Below are 18,022 nucleotides of genomic sequence, written 5' to 3' on the forward strand. Positions count from 1 at the left end.
ACAACATGAATTAAGCTAGATCAATTATACCTATGGAACTCTGTAGGTATCCCACAAAAACCACAGCACTGTGGCACAGTAGAAAGCACAGAGCAGATCTATAAACTTTCTGGAGAGCAAGCCTGACTTCCTAAATTTACTTAACCAGAGAAAGCCCTTTTTAATAATAATTTTGAAAAGCCATTTTGCTTAAAAGGTAAGCCAACATGTTTCCACACATGCTGCTAATAGCTGCTAGATTGGAAACATACACAGTTTGTTTCAACTGAGCACGTTCTTCAGCTTCACCCAGCAGGCTTATTCCTTTCATTTTATGCTCTTCAAATGCGGAGGCTTTCCTGCAGATAACGAGAGTGTTTTTTCTAGAAAATGTAAACAAATCTTGTGCATTCTACTATCCCAGCTAAGCGTGCACCAGAAGTTTCTGGCAGGATCAAAAAACAAAAACAAAGCCTTATCCTTATGTTCTAAAAAAATATAGACTTTAAAAAGCATTAGAAATCACTTGATCGTCAAACCCAACTGAAAAATCACTCTCCAAAGAGACAATCGGCGACTGCACTGGTTATACTGTACCTTAAGCATAAACAAAACAAATGACTATGACCTGGAAAGCTGAAATTAATGCACTCATGGGAAAACTGCATACAAATAAATCCCTGCATAGGAAATAGAAGCTAATCTGTAGAAAAGTTTTGTAAGTTTCTCAGTGCATACTCATGGGCTCACGCTAAGTCCAATCAGAATCGGATGAAATGAGATCTTTTCACATGTCACAGGATAAACGCCCTTATTTCCCTACTTTCTACGAACTCTTCCCAAAGGAAAAAAAAAACAAAAGAAAAATAAAACAAAAAAGTCAAGTGCTCCTCACTGTTACGTGAGGTTAACATCACCGAGACTGCGTGTAACGGAGGAGAGTCTGGTCCGGCAGCGGAGAAGTCACAGGGCCTCTCCAGGGCAGCGCTGCTGCGGGGCCCGGGGGGGGCTCCCCGCCACCCCCTCCGCGCTCAGAGCGGCGGCTGGCTGGTGAAGAAGGCTTTGGTCTCCCTGCAGACGGGATTCACGCAGAGCGGGCAGCAGAGGGTTAACTGCCTAGAGCAGATTTCATTCGACTGGATATGCGAACAGACCAAGTCAGCCAGAGCCTGAAAGACAGTTAATTAAAAATCAGAAGTGAGCAAACCCATCTGCATAAAATAAAGGCTTTAACATGTGGAACACTGACTAGTGAGATCGCCAAACCGTGCATCCACCAGGCTACGCTTTCCGAGCACCACCCTCCTCTACTTCAGGGGAAAATCCCACTTTAAAAGTGCACGGGCATAATCTCTTCAGAGAAATATTTCATTAAAAGATTACTATAAATGAATGCAAAACCGTTTTTCTTTTTTGTCAAACCAAACTTCTGAACTTTTTTTTTTTTTTTTTTTTAAAAAAAACCCCAAACCACAAACTGTGGTAAAAGAAAACACGTTGTGGTATATAGACTAAGGGCGTTCCATTTTCGCTCTTAAACAGAAAATACTTGAAAACTACAAGAAGGCATACACAATCTAGGAGGAGACACACAAGTGCAAATATTTACAACTACTGCAACAAAGAAGATACCTTGGAGAACAGCGGGTTTCCATTAAGAGACTCTGCTCTTCTGATATTTTCAACTCCACACTGAATCAAAAATAAGGAGAAGTTAAATCTGCCAGACCCTTCACCAGCCAGCCTTCAAAATATTTTCTACTTCATTCAGAAGTTGCCCCAAAATTAATTAAATGCAATACCATGTTTTTCAATACAGCAAAAATAAATATAATGCAAAATTTCACTTTGTTGCCAAAAATCAATGATTCTTTTTCAGTAAGGACAGTAGTTAAATCTAGAGAGACAAATTCCCACCTGTTTTGTGTTGCTAAAAATTCATTTGAGTTAAGCCAGTTCAGATTAATTTTCACTTTACAGAAAAATTAAATTTGCCCCAAATCATATTGCAAAAAGCAACTACAAAGCAAATTTCAAAACAGAAAAAGTCATTTTGGAGCACCACTACCCAAACAGTTATAAAAGCTATAAAACATTTACCTCATTCGCTAAAACTTGGGCATACTCAATGTCCAGTTCATAAAGCGTTTCAATGTGGTCACTTGTAAACGCTATTGGGACCAACAACATGTTCTTCTTCCCTCTCTGGCACAGTCCTTTAATGGTCTCATCTGTCTGCGGACCTAGCCAAGGCATTGGTCCAACCTGTAAGAAAAGGGGGAGGGAAGTAAAAAAGAAAACCCCCCTCATTAAATCATTCTTACAAAGAACACCCACGTTGTCTTAAGTAGGACAGCACAGACCAGATTATGTTTAAGATGGAGCCAGTTATTTGTATTTCCCTGCTCTTGATAGTACCTCTCACTTTCTCCATTAAATTTTTTATGAAGACATACTGTTCCGCTATTTAAATTCCAAAGAAACAGAACCTGGGCTGGCCTAAATGAGACTCTCACTAAAATCAGTGAAAGTTTAAATAAAGGTCTACTGTTGCCAGTTCAGTAAAACCCTGACCACCACTGCACAGGGTTTACCTGCCCTTTAAATAAGTTACCAAGCTGTAGCAAACTATCCTTACCTCTCTTCTATCCATGAAGTATTCGGTGCTGATGTACCATAATATGCAGCTTTAAGAACAAGACAACAACAGTATAAAAGGTGTAATGCCCCTAAAACGTAGGGTTACTTGTACCACATAATTCTGGTAAAACTTATGTTCCTCACTATTTGCAGTAGTAATAATAAGTACAAAGTAACACAAGCAGTCTTCCTGAAGAATAATGAAGCCTGTCTGGATTATCGTCATTACGAATGTCTGTATCACAGTGATGACTTTGGGAAAACGGCTCACAGATCCTCAAAAAGCAACACCTTAAAAATCCAGTCAGTGCTCAATAACTCCTCCAAACAGAGAAAGATAAATGCCAAAGCAGATGATATGAGATCATAGGTTTTCTATCAGACACATCAAAAATCTACTTTAAAAAGGTGCGATACACAAAAAAGGCAAGAAACTGCGGATAAAGAGTATCTGGAAAGACCGAATTTGAGTAAAAGATGGGGGATTCTGTTCTAGCAGAAATACTTGCTGAAATGGGAAAAAGGCACTGAGGTTATGATCTTCTTAAGCTTGGAAGATCATAAACACCATCACCTGAGGAGTTTTAGCGTGGCACACGTACCTTGGACTGCCACACCAGCCGGTAAGGGTTGGAGTAGTTCAGCTTCTCCATGACTCTCTGGACAGTAGCTCCCACTTCCTGAGGATATGGATCACCACGGTTCACGACCTTCAACACAGAAACACCAGACATTTTTCTACCAGCAAACATGTTTGGGCAAAGACCACCTAAAGACTGGGGAAGGCGAGCACGCTGCATGTGATGGGGCTGTATCAAGTGCCTGGCTCATCCAAAACAGGGAAGAAAAACTGCATTCTGGCCCAGCAAAACCCACTATGAAGCTGCTTCACCAGAACATCTCCTCGTCCTCCTCCTCATGAGAAAAGATAAATTCTTCTATCGTCACATGTAGATACGGTTATCTTCGGTAACAGCGCTGCATTTCTGAAAAATTATCTGAGAGCCATTTCACTGCAGCTGCTGGTTGCTGACTGAGGATTAACTCATTTATTGCAACCTTGCAGAGATTTTACTGTCATTCCTTCAGGGAAAGCATTATTACTGCTTTCTAGAGGTGAGAAAATACCAAATTTTCCCCCCCATTACCATCCAGGTTTGAGCTGGCAAGTTCGTGAGGCCACGAAAGCAGCTCTACTGAGCCTGGCCTAACCCAGCGCCCCACCTACAACGGTGGCAGCACCGTAGATCTGATAGTAACCAGAGCCCAGGCGCCACGCCTTCAGCTCCGCCTCAGGCTCCCACTCACCCTCGTGTTTCCCTGGCACTTCCACAACCATGGCCTTACCCGGGGGGGGGGTGCGAGCTGTGTCCCCTCCCGCTCAGCCCAGCCAGCGTGACCTTGGCCTAGCAAGGCCAGAAACCACCCAACGGAACTCACAGACATGGGCAGCGAGTGAGCCGAGAAGAGGATGACGACATCTTTCCTTTTGTCGGGTGGGAATAGGTTCAGTTCCTTCTGTATGTGATCAGTGAAGCACTGTTCAGAAAAAAAAAAGCAAAGACCTGAATCAGAAACACTGAGAGGCATCACGTGCTCTCAGATAACCTGAGACAGGTAGCTTCAATGCTCCAGGTTGCCTTAAAAACTTCGAAATTCCCCTTTCGGTACGCGTGGGGCAATAGTGAGAGGCAGCACGTGCTACATACTGTTGAGTATACACTATCATAGTGCCCAGGCCCAACCCACCAAAGCTCCCCGCGAACTTTTCATCACCCCAGTGGCTTTAAGATGCCGGTAACAAATGGAAAGAACAGAATCAGTTTTTTAAAAAAGCGTTATATATGTACTCTGTCTAATGGAAACCATTTTGCGGGTTCCCTGAAGGTATGAAAGGTTCCTAAATCCGGCTGAGGTGTTTCACTGAAGGCAAGGAGAGCACATACTGAAGGCACAGGGAGTGCAGAATAGCAGTGTCACGGCATCAGGGGAAGGTCACACACTGCAGGCAGTTCCACCCTGCCTTCCAGCAGTCATTTTATCATCTGTTCAGCACACCACAAAAACTGCAAAACCCAAACTAGAGGAGAAGCTCCCCAACAAAGACATTTTCTGAAAAGAAAGGAGCAAGGTTTCCCTTAATTGCTGCTGCTGCAGCCAGTGCCATGCCTAGAATGACCTCTTTGCTGCTGGACAAGAACCGGACAAACCACTGATCTGTGTGTGCATCGGGCACAGACCTGCCCTGAGCAGGAATGTGGACTAATGACCTCTAGAGGATCTTTCCAGCCAACGCTGCGACAATAACAGGACTACGCTTTTGAAACAAGATGTGTGCAATGGTCACTTTCACCCAGTGTTATGCTAAAACATCTGGCATGAACTAAACATCACTCCCCTGTAATTTCATACCTAGTAGACAAGACACATTTCATTACCGTAACTAAAATGTACCCTCAAACTGAAGCATTCTTGTTATTCTTCTCAAGTATTTTTTTTTTAATTTTTTTAAATAAATATCTATCAACACAGCCTAAATCAGCAAATAAGTTAATCTTCTTTTAGTACCTTCTATAGCTAAGTATCTTGTAAGCTTTGTTAGAAGCTAAGATTTAATCTAAGAGAAGTGTTTCCTCAGAATGTTTCTGTTGCTTAACATTACACTGTCTTTTGACTGGTAGCAAATATTTCTAAAAAGGAAACTCAATAAACATCTGTATTTATGTAGTTCTTTGTTGTTTTCAAGTCAGTTGGCAATGCAAAGATACCAAGTTTCTCCTACATCAACCAACCCAACAAAACCCCAAGGAAGGCCACTCTGGTGACCTACCAGACCTGCTCAGCCCACAGCTCTCATTCTGACTGCCAACGGCACAGGCTCATCCCTACCTGAATAAGAAGGGGATGTGTGGGCCATCGGTCAATTATACTCCACTTCATCTTTGGCTTCTCCCCTTTCTTATTATAGTAGCGATAAATGGCATTTAAACTGCTTCCTGAAATACAAAACATAAATTCAGGCAAGGCATTAGCAACCTGTCAGATTAAAACAGTTCTTTAGCAAGGTATTATAGTATTTTTAAATGCTACATATTTAAAATGCCATCGTAAATCAGATCAGAGCGCCTCAAACGGGAATAATTATATCATAGTGCATACAACGTACCAATTATATCAAAGTTCATACAACATGCCAATTATATCACAGTTCGTACAACTACCAATTATATCAAAGTTCATACAACGTACAAGCCAAGAACAATTTGCTAAGCCATTAACTGAAGAACAATTATTGTTGTAGCTTCCATGAAGAAAGCCTACTCAGTCGTGTTCCTTCAGTTTATGTTCTCTCACAATAACAGTGGTAACATAAAGCTATCCTCAGTTCAAAAGCTTCTACTTAAAATTCAGAGTGACAGTGAATCCTGCAGACGCCGAGCTGGCAACGAGGCCCGCGGGAAGGGGTGCTCTGGGGAAGAGGGGACAGCTCGCACCCACCCGCAGCCCCGCGCTCCCCTCTGCCCGATGCTCACCTGTGGTAGAGCAACTGTACTGCGGGTACTGCGTGAAGGCGATGGCCCTCTCGATGCCATCCTTCTCCATCTCCTCAATCGCTTCTTCTGTCAGGGGATGGACGTACCGGAAGCCAATGTAGTATTTGTGAGGTGCTGCCAGCCAAAGCACACGAAAAGAAATTGCAGGAAAAAACCCAAGAACTCTCAATAACATATCATTAATAAGTACAAAGTACAGAACCAGACAGACTGAAACTGTTAAAGTAAACTTGTTGACAATGTTCCAGGTACTTTTCTAAACCACTGTCATATAAACACACCTTTCTTTGGCCAAGTATTTTTCCAGTAACTCACTTTGCTGTTATTAGAATTTAAAAATTATTTAGACTACTGTTTGCTCCTGCAGGAAGCATCACTCTTCTGCTTCTGCTTTGATTAGCAGAGGCGTGGTTTCCAGACTGTACAGGGCTCTGATGTTTTACTGGGCAAGTTCTGATTTAAAGGACGTGTTGGTAAAAACGTGTCACTGAGATGCTCAATGAACACTGCTACACCCTAACACAGAGCCCAGCCACAGACATGCTACGGGCTTCCTAGCAGCACAGCTCAACTTGCTCACTGAAATCAGAGGTTTTACACACACCAATGTAATTAAAATGCAAAACCTTCAGAAAGACAAGGCTTTCTTCATTCTGCCATACAAAAGGAAACATCTCGCTTAAGCAGTTTGCACATTCCAGGAAAATTTTGTTTACATAACTTTCAAACATAATTGGGCTGCAATTCTGTGTGCCAGCACTGAGATATTCTGCTCTACAGGGATCAGCTTCCAACTGGAAACAGCCCTGCACCTCACAGACATCAGCTGCCCATAAGGCATCTGAAGAAAACCAGGTAATTTTATCCCTTTCATGCTCCAGGTGCCAACAGAGAAGTCACCAAAACAGGGTGTCTTCAGCACAGGAAGGATTCGTGTGCCTTTGCAGGGTCAGGCCCTCAGGCCCAGCACCGCAGGGGCGTTCCAGCAGGATTTCCAGGCACCCAGCGTTTGCTCCAAGTCCTGCTTCAGCAAACACCTGGCTCCTGTGCACTTCCCTCACACGCTCTCTTTCCCTTCATCACTGATGCAGATGTAATTCTAGTTCACTTCTTCCCACTTCCTTGCCATTAACCACATTATAAAATAAAGCTAAAAACAAGCCAAGGTGGAACCATCATCTATGCAACTGCTGGGGTCAGGATCCTGGCAAGAGAAGCTGCTTTCCCCCTCGCTGGGGAGGCTGCTCCGCTTGCACATAAACCCCCACGGGCCGGGACTGCTGTCTGGGGCAGGAGACCAGTGATACTGAACACGGGACACATGTTCTTTCATTCCAGTTTCTGGGGAGGTTTTCATAGAAATCTTCACGTCTTTAAACACTTTATTTTGGAGGCAACGTTATTCTCTCCAAGAATGAGGTTCTTCCATTTTCCGCCTCTAATCTTTCAGGCATCGGCTTCGAGGTTTGGGGAGTATGGTTTGGTTAGGGGGAGGGAGGAAGGGGAGGCTTGCTGTTTTATTTTGGGTTTTTTCAGTAGAGGACAGAGGTTCTTAAGAGAACAAAAGCAAAGTTTCTTTTTCAGGGTTTCCGGGTCACTAGCTCTGAAATAACATTTAACAGGTCTCTGAAGGAAGCAGATGTCCCGTGCTTGGTCTCCGCTCCACACATTCATGCAGGATTCAGAAAACAGGTTTAGTCAGCCCCAGTTCTCTGCAGGAGGCAAGAGAGCTCCCAGCTGGGAGCAGCAGCAAATAATGACCCAACTTCAGGAGCCCCCGGAGCCAGTGACCTCATTAACATTTTAAAATGGCATTAAAAACAAAACTCTGATGAACCAGAGCAAAGACAGGAGGAGTTTAACCTGGGGAAAGACATACTGGGAAAAAGCATGGCCAGCCTGGAAACTTCTTGCCATACTCCCTCGGTACTACATTTTGTCCTGGATCACGGGCAGCGAAGGAGAGATTCTCGTGTCTGTATACACGTTCATTTTGTTGTTACAGCTGGAGTCAGAACCACTGGAAATTGAGTGACATCTCCTTCCACAAAAAGCTGCGTATCAAAAGAAACAACGTGGCCCCCCCATCTTGTGAGCTTTCATTCTGCTGTCAAGGGAATCTCAGCTAAACTACAGCTCGTAAGAAATACTAAGAACCATTATAATCAAAAACAATAAAAAAGCAAGATGTGCCTTCTTAAAATATAATTACTGCTGCAAGACATTAGCCTATTTGATGCCAGCACTAAAAAAACCCCAACAACAGAAATGGATTTTCCTATCATCATGTTTGTGTGATTTATTCTTACAGAGTACTGAGCATACCCAACCCCACTCATTCGGAAGGAAGAACTCTTGTTCATTTTCAGACAGCTGCCTGTAACAACAAAGCTTCATTTTAAAATTAAATTGTTCCCAGATGATACGGGTGAGGCTGTTTATTTACTACTTTATATTAGTCCCACTGCCAAAGCATAACATGTCAGATGTATAGTAGAAGTCAGTAAATCAGTAGATTAATTCATACAGGAGGGAATTTCAGAGGTGGTTATTGATACGAACACGGGCTCTTCACCAACGGCAAAGACATGGCAACTACGAACTCTGTGCCCCAAAAGTCCAGATCAAGGTTAAATGAGTACACAAAGCATTTCTTCTTTGCCATGTGTTTCCAGTCCTGTCACCACAACCTGCGAGTTACTCATCAGCAGGGCCCAGCGCTCCCGAAGCGCTCCCCGCCAGCACACGACATTCCCAAACGCGCAGCTCAGCCTGGAAGCGCTTCCAACTCTTTCAAGCTATCCTGAAGCAACACAGTACTGGGTACAGCTGCAAGGTTCCTGGAAACGCTTAGGAAACGGTTAGCACTCAATTCAGTGGTTAGCACATTCCATTTTTAAAACTGCAGCTACGGCTAGGTAGAAAAGGAGGCCTCTAAACGACTTATCAGGTGTAAGAGCTGCACAGCAGCGGGCACAACTTCACGGAAAGCGGCCACCAAACAAAAGCAAGCGGGAGTGGCGCACTGAGAAAAGCAGATAAACTTTCCAAGCTTTATCTTCAGAACCTGTTGCCAGCCTGACCCTTCAGGGGCTGCTGCTGCTAAAAACACTTCTGCCCCGGATGCCGCAGCCCGGTGCAGGTTCAGCTTCAGGCTTTGACTATACTTGCAGGGACCGCAGCTGGAATTAAGCTAGAGAGTAGCATCGGTGGAAAAAAGGATCGTATGTCACCCAAATGAAGGTATCAGTGACATGTTACATGCTGAACAAATGAAATAAATGTAGTTCTAGCCTTCCAAGAGCATTACTTTTCACCTTCCAGAGCCATTTACCAGCCTTCTACCTCTCACCCTTTTCTACACAAGCCTGAAGCAGGTGCCACAAAGAACTACAGAACAGCTAGGAATCAAATAACACGTTTTGTCAGACCTGGAGGGGGATTCCCTGACACGCCAGCACCACATCAGCAAAGGTCATGGAAACTGAAGGGAGAAGGCGGCTGGCTGCACCACGCACTGCAAAGCTGCTGAGCTGAAGAGAATGAAGAGCTCTCCTCTTTGGCTTCTCTTACTCCAGCAGTTCTTCTATTAAAAACGTTTAGTGTTTCTGTTGGAGTGGCAGGATGAGAAGTATTATGTGTAGCTAACACACCGGTGAGGAATTCAGCGGGCAGCTTAGTGATCTCGTTAATTCCCTCTATTCACAAAGGCAGTCTGCTGCTTCAAGAACAAAAAGCATAATGCAGAGAAATGCCTTTATCAGAACAAAGGTGACCCCCAGACAGGTCATCTCAGACAGAGCAGCCATCACGGTACTGTTTCTCCTGGCTTTTATCAAAGCAGTGGTGATTCGCTGTCTTCTTCCGTCTGTCCCGTAAGAGGCAGGACACAGACACCCCTGAGCTGCTGTGTGAATGTGGAAGTTTAATTCCTAGTGCTGCCACTCACGTTTAACAGCGCCATGGTTTTAATGTCACACAGCAAGAAACTGTAGTTCACAAGGTACTGTAAGGAAATGACCCACCACCGTCAGCAACCAGCAGAGAAAAACAGGTTCACCGCAGGTGCCAACTGAGCAACAACACAGCCTGAAGTCAAATCCAACTAACAACCAATTCGAGAGCAGTTTAGCTAAACTGGTGCAAATTCCACCATGAACGCACTTAACCTGGGCAAAAACCGACCCACGTATCCATTTGGTCTCTCAGCAGAGAGACTGAAGGTGGCTGAATCCCCAGAAATCAGCGTTAGGGAAAGGGCTCAGCTCTGTGTTTGCATACCGAGCCCGCTGCAGCCACACGGTCAGATGGGGCAGCGGAAGCCCTTGGTGACAGGACTCTCAGGGAGGTGCCCACACCCCTTCCCATCACACCAGTGCTGTGGGGGGAGCTTGGCAGAGGGTGAGCCGCGCAGGTCACAGCTCCCTGCTGGCAGGGAGCAAGGTCCAGAGAGATTCAGTTATCTGGGGAGCGGGGAGGGAGGCTGCAGGCACCTTTCAAGTTTTCTTATCACCAAGCAAGAACTGGCAAGGACAGCATCTACTCCCACCCAAGCCAAACTGTTAGGCCTTATCTCCCGCTCATGCCCTCGGGCGCGGCTCACCGCTATCACTAGGCCAAGCCCAGCTCTGTTCATCTACGAAACCTTGTCTCTTCTTCCAACCGACCTCCTCTTCAGCCCTGAAATCAGGCCTAATAGGTATGTGTTCTTTTATCCATTATTAATAGTGACAGACTCCGAGTTTCAAAAGCTCTGGGTCTATCCAAGCAGTAACTGCAGAGGGACATTTCAGAGGAATGAAAGACACCCACGGCTTTGGAGGTCAGGCTCCCACACCCTCCTGTACACATACCTATTCTTTAGGCTCAGGCTGGCATAACAAAGGCACGCAGAAAAGGCTTTAGAGCGTTCAGTTCTGGCCTCGGAGCCGTTCTACATCAGACAGTCCTTGCAGAACATCCCGGCCAAGCTGGCCCTGACTGGGAGGGGCGCTGCGGGGAGCAGTGGGAGCAGGGAACGCTGCGGTCCCGAGCCCCCACTGCCGGCTGCTGCGGGCGTGCGGCAGCCACGGGAAGCTGGCCGTGGGTTTTCAGCGGGACGGCCCACCCCCTGTGAAAGTCAATAGCACCAGCGTGCAGAGCAGGGCCAGGAAAGCCTGCAGACAGGCGCTCTGTACCCTGCCTGTGGGCACACACGCAGCCCAGCAGCAGCGTCATCCTCCCGCTCTGCCTCTTCATTGCAGAAAATTACATGAGAGTACACTGCCGCTGGTCACAAATCTCCAACTCTTTTATGCTAGTGAGAACGCCACTCTCAACACCCTTCTCCCCTGCCTGCCTTATTTGTTCACGTGAAATACATTCCCCTTTCTCATCAGCTAAGGCTCAACCACTCGTCTTCAGTGCAGACTTCTTCAAGCTCAAGCAGGGCTGACAGGACAAGGCGTGACGCCTCGCCGTTACACACCGGCGGAGACTCCTGTCCCTGAGCTTCAGCCATCTGAGAAGACACACTTTGCCTATCACAGTCATCTAGATTTCTTCCCTGAATCAAAGGAGAGAGACAAGTGCACCTTTAGAGGCCGGGCCCGCCCTTTGACAGTGACCTTAAGATGAACTGAATCACCGTCTCTCCAAGCCCAACTCTCCCTCGGTGAAAGAGGGAGCAGAGACCACCCGCACAGGCCAGATGCCCAACTCCTGATGGCCCAAGCTGCGCAAGATGAAACACGGCCAAAGCACCTAAGGGTGGGCTCACCCAGGGCAGCTTTTAAGCCAGTTACCGTGGGCACGGGCAGAGAGGGCAGCTGGGCCACAGCACACGCTGGATCCGGCCTCAGAAGGCGGGCAGACATTTGGCTGTTGGCGCTACACTGCGTTACTGCAGGCTGAAGGAGCACTGACAGTACTCTCCAAGATCAAAGCCATTCCACCGTGCAGAGCACAGCACAAAAATGTACTGGCGTGTGTGGGAACCCCACGCTTTTGCATATGCTGAGTTTTTAACGAATAAGAACTTCTGCAATATCTTTGTCATGGTTTCCTAGCAGGACTGAAAACACTGGTCACACAGTCAAAATGGAGAAGCAAAAGCTACTGTACAAGTGTCTAATTCCAGCACAGGAAGCAAAAGAAACTTTTAACAAGGTCAGTACCGGTGCGCGGAGACATGCTGTCCAGCAGTTTCACCATGCCTTCTCCCTGCACCGCCGTCCACTTCTTGATGGGCGATCCGCCTCCAATCCTGCTGTACTGCTCCTGGATTTTCGGCGTGCGGCGTTTGGCAATGAATGGTGCTAGTTTACTAGAGCATTCCAAAGGCACACGTATTAATATCACCACCCAGATCACCACCCCTCTCCCCAAATCCCTCCGCTGCAGTGGGTTCTTCCATGGCAATCTCTCCGGATTACAGCAAACCAGTCCTGCACGGCTTGTTTAATGCTATACTCCACCACCCTTCCCAAGGCTTACTAGATAACAGGAAACCACAATTTGCAATTAAAAGAGAACAATCTGGGCACACCTATTTCCAGAAAATTATAACACCATTTCTTGCACCGACTGGTCCCAAGATGAAACAGTCTTAAGAAATATACGCCAAAGTTAAATGTCCGAGCCTACAGCTAAGACAGCAACACCCAACACTAACTGTAACACAGAAGTTCATGGTATTTCTCACTTTTGAGCTGGAAGCGTCATTAGATCTCTGTCCAGGAAGAGACGAAGCAAGAAATCGTGCACATCATCCAGCCGTTCTGGACCTCCCATGTTTAACATCAAGATTCCTGTTTTAGGTTTCCTACGGAAGCAAGAGATATTTCAAATCCTACTGACCTACTGCTTTTTTTTCTTTATTATTATTACAAAACATTATCCTTCTGCATATGTCTTCTGCAAAAGCAGCATCCTATTTGGAAGTTCATCCTGCTTATGTAAAAATGTGAACTACAAGCATGAATAACCAGAGGACAAGTATTTACATGATCTTTACTTTTTATAAAAAAAGTAATCACTTTGCAACACAGAGTTTAACTGCAAATATACTGAGAAAATTATCTTGCAGCTGAAGGCTGTAAGGGAGATTATAAAACAGGGCCTAAGGACTATCTCAGCTGAATGCCAGCTGCAGATTCCAACCAAACCAAGCAGCAGCTTCTGCAGAAAACAGACGAGCTGCCCACACAGGACTTGTCTTCATTACTTTGGAGACACAGCTCCTCCTGAAGCAGCGAGAGTAGCAATGAGCCGTTCTACACATAAAATAAGTGCAGGGTTGGTTTAGTTTGGGTTGTTGGTTTTGGGTTTTGTTTCCACAAGGGGTTTTCCACGCAGGCGCGGGTCCGGCATGCTGTCCTAAGGACAGCGTCCCTCCCAGCACAGCAGAGCGGAGCAGACAGCGGTATCAGCTTTTACAGAAACAGCTGCTGATCACAACTCTCACCCAGGAGGTGGATTTCCCCACTGAAACGTTTCCCCTGCCCAAGGGAGCCCAGCAATCAGGATCTCTCACCTCCTGAGGAGGCAGAGCCGAGGCCGCACGAGGAGCTTTGCCCTCCTCTTGTTAAAGCCAGAGCCTTACAGAGGGGCACTGAGAGGAGCCTAGGCCTGCTCCGATGGGTCGGGGCCTCAGTTCCCATTCCCCTCCTCCTGGAGTGTCTGCCAGGAGGTTGCTGAATAAAACCCAGGAAGCAGGAACCAGAGCCTCCAGTAATAACAACACCATCCTACTGTCTGTTCTGCTATTGCTTCCGCACTGCCTCAGGCCTCACCACGGGCCAGCGCGTTCTGCAGAGCACAAGGCAGCCTCCTCTGCCCCACAGAACTGCGACAAGAGGCTGGGTGAATGCAGCCAGCCAGATAAAAGCAATCACACACGCACAAAAAAGCTAGATCAAGCCCCGTCCCTGCTGTGTTTTACTACGTATCGAGCTCTGCTCTGCCAGGAAGGCCGCACACGGTATCAGAGAGAGACAGAGGGCAAGGCGAGCAGGGCACACCCACCCGCACCTCGCCCCAAACTTACCGTGCTTCTGGCTGAATTTGAGGCTTTGTGCTCTCTGTCACTGCGGCTGCAGTTGCCTGACCCCTCCATCGTACCGGGACCCTCAGCTGACTGCTGCTTTTTACAGCTGGAAGAAAGATAACAGCATGTTGATAACCTCGCACCGGGCTGAGGGGCCTCTTCACCAGGCAGGCACTAATCCCTCAGCAGCTACACAAACACACTTGGCAGTGGCGTGCTGCTTGGCATTTTCTCCCTTAAGCTCCAGGTCCTGGAATCAAAGAAAGTCAGGAAATTGCAAGCTTTTGCCTTTCTTTAAACACTCTGTACACTAAGAGCTTTTCAGATACCAGGAAGTTACCTAAACCCAGACGAAAGCCTCACTAATCTTTAAGCTCTGATTGTAAATCCAAAGTAACGGGTGACAACACAAGGGAAACAACGCAGGGCTGACACGGCGAGGGTTAAGTGTGTGAAGCTATGTGGCCCCTCACGGTACAGTCACACCTGGGCTACCTCTAGACAAGCCAAGTATTTCTGCACCACCTCCACAACGTAGGTTAGACAGTCATTAATTTAGGGCCCCCAGCAAACTTCAGCAACGTAGGTCAGCCATAAGCACACAGCTCCTTAGCTTGATCCTGCAGCGGGTGCACTGAGCAGCAATTTCAGAATCCATTTCCCCGGGAGGTGGGCAGCCTTCTTTCTGCCTACCCAGCCCAGCGACTTCTATTATTCCTGGATTCAGCATCAGCCAAAAGCCAGGACACTTTACTTCCCACATGCTGGTTACAGTCTGCTTTGTCAAAAGCACGCTTTTGTTTTCCTCAGGAGTTCATAGTCATTACACGGTATTTTTTGGTGCAACAATAGTGTGAATTGCCCAAGCCGAAAAAAATTGTTAAATCCCACGTCCCCGGCTCTCCAGCAATCGTTTGGTGCGACACTTCCCTCAGCAGACTGCAGGAGTTCAGCTGCAACTGAGCCCCGACAGCCCAGACCTCCTCAGCTACCCATCCACCCACTGAGAAGAGCATCTTATGGTTCACAGGTCCCTAACAACATCCCGAACAGATGCTGAACGCCCTCAAAACCTGCCGAGATCAACGACAGCGAAAAGCATCTTGAAAATGCAGCTTCTTACTCGGGATTACGAGCGTGTAGCTGCGGATGCCTGTGTCTGCAGAGACAGAAAAGGCTGAAAGCTGAAGAACTTCAATTCAAGCATCGCTGATGCCTGACGGGCTCTTTTCAAATGTTTACGTTCTCCCTCCAGTTCTCGGGTTATTACTTTTTGAAGCACTGACACTGTATGTGAATTATATAGAACAGAGATGTTTCAGTGGCTGTAAATAGATACCAGGAAGCATTTGTTTTACTGTGGGGGTTGGAACTAGATGATCTTTAAGGTCCCTTCCAGCCCAACCATTCTGATTCTGCGGAACTTCAGGCCAGGTTTGGGCACGTTTCTCTCTGCACCGTAAAGCACACGGCGCAGAACGCACAGGGTGTGCGGCGACCACGACCCCAGCTTGATGGAATGCTGGTCAAAGTGTTCTTTTAATAAAAGTTTTAGAAACGGCATTATCCTATCTGACCAAACAGGTCCCCGGGGTGTACCCACGCTTCCACTGGTCCCGGGACAAGCACCGGTGTCTCTGGGCGGGTATGAGGTGAAGTTACTCCACCGCTACAGCAGGGACAGGGGAACGTGTTGTACTTACAAGAGGTAAGGAAAAGAGTTGCCGCCGGAGGAGCACACCGAGCGTAAAACCTAAAACACGTACGGCTGTGCAGGCAGCGCGTCAGGGTAGCTCTGAATCTGACTCGCAACTCTTTATTCTGAACCTGGCCTTGTTTTAAAAACGCAACCTGTGAATTGTTAAACAAGGACGGTTTTTACACACATCCTAAAGAGGGAAGTGCCTCCTTGAAAATTATAATCCTGAGGGGAAAACAAACACGAAAACGAGAAAAAAAACTAAAAAAACCCCCCCAACCTGTGAACTGTTAAACAAGGATGGTTTTTACACGCGTTCTAAAAAGGGAAGTGCCTCACTGAAAATTAAAATCCTGAGGGGGAAAACAAACAAAAAAAACCCCAAGCGCAACAACCCCTCAAATAATAAAAAAGCGAGCCCGGCAGCAGCAGAGAATGACAAACTCTCTCCGAGGGAAAGCTCCCGAGCCTCACAGCCCTCAGCTCAACCCGAGGAACGCGCCATCCCCCGCCCGCCCCGCGCTTCCCGCCCGCCCCGCGCATGGAGCCGCGTCCCCTCAGCGCGGTCCCCGCGACCCCCGGGGCAGAGGCGGCTCCAGCGGGTCTCGGCGCGGGCACCGGAGGCCCCGGCTGAGCCGGCAGCGTTACGCAAAGGCACCTCCCGGGCGTTGTATAACGCGGGGCCGGCGGTCCCGCTGCCCTCCCGGCCCCGCAGCCCCCGGCCCTCAGCGCACACCCCGGTCCCGGCCCCGGCCCCGTTCCCGCCGGCTGCGGTCGGCGCCCACAGACTCACGATAACGCGCCGCCCGGCCGGCGGCGGCAGCAGCAGCGGCGGCGGCCATTTTGGCGGCCGCCTGCATTCCCTCAGACGGCCCCGCCGCCGCCCCTCAGCCTCCACCGCCCCGCCGGCTCCGCCACCGCCCCCCGGTACCGCCTCCGCTGCAGCGGGGGCGGTACCGGGGGGCGGCGGCGGAGCCGGCGGGGCCGTCCCGGGAGTCCCTCAGGCTGCGCCGTCCCTCACAGTCCCTGTGCGCGACCGTTACCACAGGACCCAGAAGGGAGAGGGTGAAGCACCCCGCGATCCAGACAAAAAAAAACCCAATATCGAGTATTTTTGGAAGCCGGGCACCCCTCGCGTTGGGCGGGGGGATGTTATGAAGGTTTGCTTTGCCAGCAGCGCGCTACAGGGGAAAAAAAGCGCTCGGGCAGCCCAGGGTTGCACAGCTGGGCTCTAAGGAAGCTGCGGGTCCTTAAAAAAAAAAAAAGATTCAAAACCTTAAATTGACACCGGAAAAAAAAAAAAAAAATCTAAAAATTGGTGTTAAAAGCCCTAAAGTGGACATAAGCAAACGCAGCAAATTTTGTAAGGATGCAATAAAAAAATATTTAAAACCTTAAATTGACACCGAAAAAAAAAAAATCTAAAAATTGTTGTTAAAAACCCTAAAGTGGACATAAGCAAACGCAGCAAATTTTGTAAGGATGCAATAAAAAAAAATTTAAAATCTTAAATTGACACCCAAAACAATCTAAAATGGACGTTAAGAAACCTAAAATGGACATAAGCCAACACAGCAAAGTTTGTAAGGTCGCAATAAAAAAATAAAGATTCAAAGCCTTAAATTGACACCAAAAAAAAATATCTAAAATTGACATTAAAAACCTTAAAATGGACATAATCAAACACAGCAAGTTTTTTAAGGACACAATAAAAAAATAAAGATTTGAAATCTTAAACTGACACTGAAAAAAAAAAGTCTAAAATTGACATGACAAACACTAAAATGTGTGACAAACACTAAAATAGTGACAAAACACTAGAATGGACATAAGTGCAGCAAATTTTGTAAGAACACAATAAGGAAGATTTAAAATCTTTTTTAAACACTAAGTATCAGCCCAGAAATTCCCCCAGCGCCTCAGAGCTGGGTCAGCCTTCGCGGTTCACCGGGGATCCCTGTCCCGCCCGCCTCTCCCAGGGCGCGGTGACCGATGGCCTCCTCCACCGTCCCACCTTTCATTTTCTTCCAGTAATTCCTGGCCCCCCCGGCCTGTCCCCAGCCCCTCGCCCGGGTTGGACAGCCCTCAAGCCAGAGCGTTACTCCCCTGGGAAGGGAAGGACGA

General features: G+C 47.3%; 1 protein-coding gene across 2 annotated transcripts; it reads right to left on the bottom strand.

Annotated features, from left to right (window-relative positions):
• Positions 1-601: 601 nt before the first annotated feature.
• Positions 602-16,801, bottom strand: FECH (ferrochelatase). Of its 2 annotated transcripts, none has more exons than XM_074856745.1 (11): positions 16,692-16,801; positions 14,200-14,305; positions 12,856-12,975; positions 12,329-12,477; positions 6,153-6,287; positions 5,509-5,615; positions 4,060-4,158; positions 3,222-3,329; positions 2,080-2,244; positions 1,612-1,671; positions 602-1,148 (listed from the first exon to the last, which is right to left on the bottom strand). In XM_074856745.1, exons 1-11 carry the CDS (start codon positions 16,756-16,758, stop codon positions 1,011-1,013), a joined length of 1,254 nt encoding a protein of 417 aa, XP_074712846.1. In that variant the 5' UTR covers positions 16,759-16,801; the 3' UTR covers positions 602-1,010. The 2 variants fall into 2 exon arrangements, with proteins under 2 accessions (XP_074712846.1, XP_074712847.1); XM_074856746.1 differs by lacking the exon at positions 16,692-16,801 and adding an exon at positions 15,903-16,004.
• Positions 16,802-18,022: the final 1,221 nt, after the last annotated feature.

Source organism: Strix uralensis, chromosome Z (genome assembly GCF_047716275.1).
Source record: "Strix uralensis isolate ZFMK-TIS-50842 chromosome Z, bStrUra1, whole genome shotgun sequence".
NCBI lineage: Eukaryota > Metazoa > Chordata > Aves > Strigiformes > Strigidae > Strix > Strix uralensis.